We start from the raw sequence: 7,296 nt of genomic DNA on the forward strand, positions 1-7,296 counted from the left end.
TTATCTTTTTCTGTTGTTTCTATGTCAATGTCACTTCTTTGTACACATATCTCTACCTGTGCGAAAAGAACAAAGCGAACGACGAGCGAGAATCGCGAGGATTGGAATTGTAGCGGACTTAATAAATCAGGCTTTTAATTTAATCACACGTGTAATTCTTTGTAATGACGAAGGACAAAGCCGTACAGCGAGAGCGCTAGTCGCGGGGCGAAATTCTACCGAATATGACGGTGCAAATTCTCGACGACTATTTTTCGACTGGCTTTTGACTCCGCCCGCTCTCCCTTTTTATTGCCTTCGGTGGTCTCGAATGGTCAAGCTGTTGTTCGGCAATCATCTGACGTCAGAGCCAAGTTAAGCAAAACAAGTAAACAGACAGTTTTGGAGTCGCCAAATGTGCCGATGTCACACATCGGTCCCGCGGGCGAAGTGATTGGCCGAGCTGTCCGGTGCGCGACTCGCGCGTTGTAGCGCGAATTTCGAACATCCCGCCCGCCTCGACGGGATATCCGGCGATTGTAGCTTGTGACTGTGTGTCAATTATGGCTGTTGTGGATTGTCCGAAATGCTACGCGTGCTTACAGGTAAGAGAATTACATTGCTATTTACAGTATATACATGTACAACAAGTGTCTTAATGCTAATGTTGCCCCTTGTCGGTCCCGCTCTCACACGAGAGTGGCAAGGGCACGATTTTGACGACAGGTCGTGTCAGGTGTCCGGAAGGGGTCCGCACACCCACCACCCGCACGTGTCCGTCATCGCCCGAGTGCAGGCGGACGATGCAAGCTAGAGGCCAGCGAGAGGGTGGGGTGGCCTCACCCCGCAGGAGACATAGTTGGCCTTCCTTCAGCGCCGGGGCCGTCTTCCATCATTTTGGGCGAGGGGCCAAGCTCTGGACATATTCTTGCGACCAACGGTGCCATAGGTGGTCCCTCATGTTTTGGAGCAGTCGCCAACGACTCGGACGATTGGGCGGAACATCTCGCAAGGACGGTTCCGAGATCGCGTTAAGCGGCCGGCCAATTAGAAAATGCCCCGGGGTTAGGGCGTCCAGATCCTCAGGGTCGTCCGATAAAGCCTGTAATGGGCGCGAGTTTAGGCAGGCCTCCACCTCCGCAAGGAATGTCGTCATTTCCTCGAAGGTAAGTCGGGCTTCCCCGATGACCCGGCGCAAATGGTTCTTTGTCGATTTGACAGCCGCCTCCCACAGGCCCCCGAAGTGGGGCGCCGCTGGGGGGTTGAAGTGCCACTGGATCCCATCCGCAGCGAGTTGTCCCAAAATTTCGTGCACCTCCTGGCCTGCAGATCGGAAAAGCGCTCGGAGTTGCTTGTCTGCCCCCACGAAATTGGTTCCGCAGTCGCTGTAGATGGCGCTGCAGAGCCCGCGCCGCGCCACGAAACGGCGGAACGCGGCGATAAAGGCCTCGGAGGTGTAGTCGCTCACGACTTCGAGGTGCACGGCTCGCGAGCTGAAACAGACAAATACACACACAAATGCCTTGTAGGCCTTATGACCACGGCCCTTGGTCGTCCGCAGCCAAATCGGGCCGGCGAAGTCCACGCCGGTATGTAAGAATAGTCCGCCGGGGGTCACTCGTGCCCTTGGGAGGCTACCCATCAAAGGTTGAGGAGAGGCCGCCCGCCATCGAACGCATCGAACGCATCGGTGAATGTGACGTCGAACCAGCTGCCGTCCACGCGGTATCCAGAAGCGCTGTCGCACGGCCGCCAGTGTCGCCTGAGTGCCCCCGTGCAGGGTGCGTCGGTGATTTGCGTCGATCACAAGGTGAGTGAGGCGGGAGTCCGGTGGCAGGATCACTGGGTGCATTTGATCCGTGCTTAGCAGAGCGTGCCTTAGGCGACCCCCTACACGCAAAATGCCCTGGGGGTCGACCATAGGAGTGACCCGACGGAGGGCGCTGCGCGCCGGAACACCGCGCCCTGCGGTGACCGCCTCGAGCTCCGACCGGAAAGCCCGCCGCTGCACCATCCGAATCCACAATCTCAATGCCGACTCCAGCTCCTTCGCAGTCAGAGGCCCGGAAGTACGTGGAGGCTGAATCTCGCGCGCAGCGCTCCTCGGACGCCATCGGAGCATCCAGGCAGTGATTCGCGTCGCTCTTTGAAGTGACGAGAATCGAGTAAGCTCCTCCGGCTCCTGCTCCTCAGTCGCGGCGGTGTGCTGGATCGTCCGTTGCTCCGGGAGGTCCGCGATCGCCGCAACCTCCGGCTCCCCAGGACGAACTCTCCTGGCGAAGGAAGCCGGGTCCCTGCCACCAGAGCGGGTGTGAGAGCAGCTCTCGCGGCGACACCCCCTGGATGCACAGTCCGCCGGATTGTCTCGTCCGGGCACGTGCCGCCACCGGGCATCCGTCACCAGGCGATGCACCTCGGCGACCCTGTTGGCGACGAAGGTTGTCCACCTGGCGGGGTGGACCCCGGATCCATCCGAGCACTACTGTCGAATCCGTCCACATGAACGTCGGGGCCCGCGTCAAGGTCAGAGTGGCCCGCGTGTGCGCGACCAACTTGGCAAGGAGCGCGGCAGCGCAGAGCTTCAATCGCGGAAGCGAGACGCGGCGTAATGGGGCGACCCTGGTCTTGGCCAGCACCAAAGACGTGCGCTCGCTCTCCGCGCACGTCGTCCGCAGATGCACGACCGCGGCGTAGGCTCGCTCGGACGCGTCAGAGAAGCCGTGCACCTCGACGGAGGCTCCCGGCTGGTCGCTTTGCATCCAGCGAGGCACGCGAATCCCCTCCAAGAGGGGGAGCTCGTCCTTCATCCTCGCCCAGGCAGTGCTCTCCTCTTCGGCCAGAGGGGCGTCCCAGTCGAGCTGCTGGAGCCACGTCGCCTGAATCAATAATTTGGCCCGCACGGTGACGGGAGCCAGCCACCCCAACGGATCGAACAGGCGGGCCGTTCCAGAGAGTAGGGACCGCTTCGTTTCTTGGCCTGGTGGCATGGTGCGCACCGTGGGTGCGAAGCAGTCGATCTCGTGATCCCATCGCAGGCCGAGGATGGATTGGGCCGCAGAAGGCAGTATTGTATCGGTCGCCCCTTGGCTGCAGTGCTCTCTTGGAACGCCTTGAAGTATTTGGTCATGGTTCGCAGACCACTTGCGCAGCGGGAAGCCGCCCGCCGTGCACAGCCACGTCAGCTGCTCCCGTAACCGCTGTGCCCCCGCAAGTGTGGGCGCGTCCGAGAGTATGTCATCCACGTACGTGTCACAACGCACAGCCTCAGCGCCCAGAGGGAATCTGTCTCCCTCGTCGTCTGCCAGTTGATGCAGGACTCGAATCGCCAAGAATGGCGCACAGGCAAGTCCATACGTCACTGTGTTGAGCTGATGCTCGGTGATTTCCTCCATGCCCCACAGGATCCGCTGGAGGTCCCGGTCCTCCGGGTGTACCGAGATTTGCCGGTACATCTTTTCAATGTCGGTGGCGAGTACGAAGCGGTGATGCCGCCACCGAGTGAGCACGTCCGACAATGCAGGAAGCAAGTTCGGACCCGCGCGAAGCCAATTGTTCAAAGAGGTTCCGGAGTTTGTGCGCGAAGAGCCGTTGAAGACGACCCGTATTTTAGCGCTGTCGCCTGTACCCTTCATCACGCCGTGACGAATAGCCGAGGCAAATAGCACACTCGCCCAGAGGCTGCGTCCTGGAGGGGGATCGAGGCCGACATGTGCCCGAGTTCGAGGTAATCACGCATGAAGGCACAATACTGGAGTATGGACTGGAGTGCAGGATCTCGAGAGAAGCGGCGCCGCACTGCGCTGATCATTCGTGCTGCGTTGCTGAGAGATCCGGGATGCCCGGTCGCACAGGTAGTCGGACCTGATAGCGACCACTGAGGTCGCGGGAGTGAGACTGCACGAAATGCGTCTCGCATTCCTGGTCGTCTTGGGAGAGTGGCACGGGCGCGTGCGGCGACTCTTCCTCCTCCCAGAATCGGCGGACGAGCGCGGACAGGTCATCACTCGGAGAACATTGCATAGAAGTGACGCACGCGGACTGGCCAGAGCCCGCGGTGCCGAGGATTACCCAACCTAATTGGGTTTGTTGCGCGATAGGTTCGGCCGGGCCCCCTCGACGCAGGCCTGGTAAGGCGATGTGCACAAAGACGTCAGCGCCCAGCAGCAGCTCAACGGGATCGCGCTCAAGGAACTCAGGATCCGCCAGATCGAGGCCCTCCAGATGTGGCCACGCTCGCGAGGCTCGGCCGATGTCACCGCCGTATGCTGTCAGTCGCGGAAATACGAGCGCGGAAATCTTGACGCGGAATGCAGCCGAGCGCGATGCGAGCGTGAAGGAGACGCGTCCGCGAGCCACACCAGTCTGTTGGCCACCGATTCCGAAGATAGCGACGGACGTCGGAGTACGGGGCAGTCGGAGCCGCTGAGCCAGCGACTCGCTAACCATTGAGGTTTCCGATCCGGAGTCGATGAGCGCGCGGACGGAATGTTGCACACCGAAGTGGTCGCACACGAGAACGCGCGCGGTCGCGAGTAAAATTGTTGTGCAGCCCACTGGCGGTGGTTTTGCGACGTGTACAGCGGCAGCGGGGCTTGCGCTCGTGAACGCCTCGTGAAGCGAGGTGTGGTGGCGGGCGTTGCACTTAACGCAGCAACGCTGAGAGGGACAGTCGCTCACCTGGTGTCGCCCCAGGCAATTCAAACATAGGTGATGAGCGATCACGATGTCTCGTTTCTCCGCTGCGGGTTTCTGCTTGTACTGGGGACATACCATTATGAAGTGATTCTGCTTACAGACTGGACACAAACGGCTCGACTCCTGTCCTGGCCTCCTAGTGTGGTGGTTGCGAGTGGAGGACTTCCCGGCGGACGGCCGATCGGCCTTCGCAGCTTCGAGAACCTCCTGTGTCACCACTTGCTCCTGAAGGAAGTCCTTGAGCTCCTCGTACGAAGGTGGTACAGCTGACCGTCCGAGGGAATTTTCCCACTCACGGCGCGTTTTGGAGTCCAACAGTTCCACAGCCAGATGGATGAACAGGTCGGAGCAGGTGGTTATGGGTCGATTGATGCCCTCAAGGGCTCCGACGGTGGACACGACGCCATGAAATATTCGGCGAAGATCTGCTGCAGAGTCTGACTTCATTTTTGGCAGTGAAGTAAAGGCGGCGAGGTAAGACCGAACCAACAGTCGCTTGTTCTCAAACTGGTCGGTCAGTTCGGCCCATGCGCGATCGAAATTCTCTTCTGTGGATGGTATGTTCCTAATGAGCTGCTCTGCATCACCCTTCACGCAAGTCTTCAGATAATGCAGTTTCTCCACTTTCGAGAGGGAGGTCTCATGCGCGACAATGGACTGGAATAAGTCCCGAAATGCTGGCCAGTCCTCGAATCGCCCTGAAAACTGCGGCAACTGAATGCGGGGTAGGACCTTGCGATGACTAGTGGGTTCGACTTTCGTTTTGCTCTCGTCGAACGAGCTCGAGGCAGTTAATGACTGCTCGATCTCCAGCAATTGGGCGCGTTGCTCGATATACATTGCCTCGATGTCGCTGATTAGGTCCTCCTTGATGTAATCGTGCTTCTGCAGCTCGTCCCAGTGCTCAGATTGCAGTGTTTCATGCTGAGCTTCCACCTTTGCCCATTTGCTCTCAAGCACGGCCAAGGACGACCGTACAAGGGCGGAGGAAATTTTACTCGCTCCCGACTTCTTCAAGTTTTCGTACGTACGCGCGATACGCCCGTATAACTCATGTTGCAGTCCGATTAATCGCTCCATTTCGCTTTTCAGATCGCAGCACACCACTACACTGGTTTCCGGTTTCGCGCCGCGAGAGGCTGCGGCAGATTCGGAACGGAAAAATCCGGCTCGAAGGACCAAACAATGGGCGAAAAGAACAAAGCGAACGACGAGCGAGAATCGCGAGGATTGGAGATGTAGCGGATTTTAATAAATCAGACTTTTAATTTGATCACACGTGTAATTCTTTGTAATGACGAAGGACAAGGCCGTACAGCGAGAGCGCTAGTCGCGGGGCGAAATTCTACCGAATGTGACGGTGCAAATTCTCGACGACTATTTTTCGACTGGCTTTTGACTCCGCCCGCTCTCCCTTTTTATTGCCTTCGGTGGTCTCGAATGGTCGAGCTGTTGTTCGGCAATCATCTGACGTCAGAGCCAAGCAAAACTTGTTTTGCCCAACTTGACTCTGACGTCAGAGTCAAGTTAAGCAAAACAAGTAAACAGGCAGTTTTGGAGTCGCCAAATGTGCCGATGTCACACATCGGTCCCGCGGGCGAAGTGATTGGCCGAGCTGTCCGGTGCGCGACTCGCGCGTTGTAGCGCGAATTTCGAACACTACCGGTATCTCAAAAGCGTTATTAATGTTTTGTACGTTTTGTACACCTATCTCTACCGGTATCCCTAAAACGTTATTAATGTTTTGTATGTTTTATCTCATACCTGTATTTGTTGTTTCTCTTTCCTGTAAGCAGATGTTGAATGTTATTGGAACAGCATCTCGTTTTAATCTCCTCTTATCTGTTCCCGAGAAGGAACTTGGATTAAAATGATCTGCACATAGACCGGTACGACGTATTGAATTGGCAGTCCATTTGTTCAATATTGCAGTATTTCCTGAAAAGTAATAAGACGAGATTTTTAAGTTTTGTAACATTATAGTATTTAATTGTTCTTTTCCTTTTTTTTTTAAAGATAATATTGTTTATTCGAACTAATGCAGTTTTTCAGTCAGATATGTCGCACAAATTTTAAAGAAGTTAAAAAAAAGTAAAAAATTGTTTCAGTAATTAAAAATGCGAGAAACGCATAAAGTAAACAGTATTTATAAAATTGTGTTAAAAATTATATTATATAATTTTATATATTATATATTATATATTATGTATTTTTCTACGCTTTGACATATTTACTTGCACATATACACTCGACATCAAAATTAAAGCATTACCTATTCTAATCGCTAAAAATAGATAAATTTCAAGAGTGTAACTTTGTCAAAAATAATCGTAACAGAATGATCTAAAAAGCATTTTACAACTTGAATTCTGTACTTTCGAAAAACATAATTTATGAAATTATGGATTTTTGATTCTTTACAAAGCTACACGGAAGCAAATGCAGATGCGTCAATTCTAAAATTTTGTTACTAAATTTGTGAAGTTCCTTGGAGTGAAATAAAAATCACATACAAATGCGACTTACAGCGTTCGAAAATGCGAATCTTTACCTTTAATTTGACATAATTATCATTCTTAAACGGATGCAAGTACGTTAATCAGATGCGAAATGATAGAAAAA

General features: G+C 54.5%; 3 protein-coding genes across 3 annotated transcripts; all 3 read right to left on the reverse strand.

Annotated features, from left to right (window-relative positions):
• Window positions 1-871: 871 nt before the first annotated feature.
• LOC105449751 lies at window positions 872-2,101 on the reverse strand. Its single transcript, XM_011689135.1, has one exon. The coding sequence runs from the start codon at window positions 2,099-2,101 to the stop codon at window positions 872-874; it is 1,230 nt and encodes a 409-aa protein (XP_011687437.1).
• A 67-nt stretch (window positions 2,102-2,168) lies between these two features.
• Window positions 2,169-3,611, reverse strand: LOC105449753. The gene has a single exon (XM_011689136.1). The coding sequence runs from the start codon at window positions 3,609-3,611 to the stop codon at window positions 2,169-2,171; it is 1,443 nt and encodes a 480-aa protein (XP_011687438.1).
• A 172-nt stretch (window positions 3,612-3,783) lies between these two features.
• LOC105449754 lies at window positions 3,784-5,754 on the reverse strand. The gene has a single exon (XM_011689137.1). The coding sequence runs from the start codon at window positions 5,752-5,754 to the stop codon at window positions 3,784-3,786; it is 1,971 nt and encodes a 656-aa protein (XP_011687439.1).
• Between the last annotated feature and the right edge of the window lie 1,542 nt (window positions 5,755-7,296).

The sequence above is a fragment of the Wasmannia auropunctata genome, unplaced genomic scaffold, assembly GCF_000956235.1.
Source record: "Wasmannia auropunctata unplaced genomic scaffold, wasmannia.A_1.0 LD336074.1, whole genome shotgun sequence".
NCBI classification, from domain to species: Eukaryota; Metazoa; Arthropoda; class Insecta; order Hymenoptera; family Formicidae; genus Wasmannia; species Wasmannia auropunctata.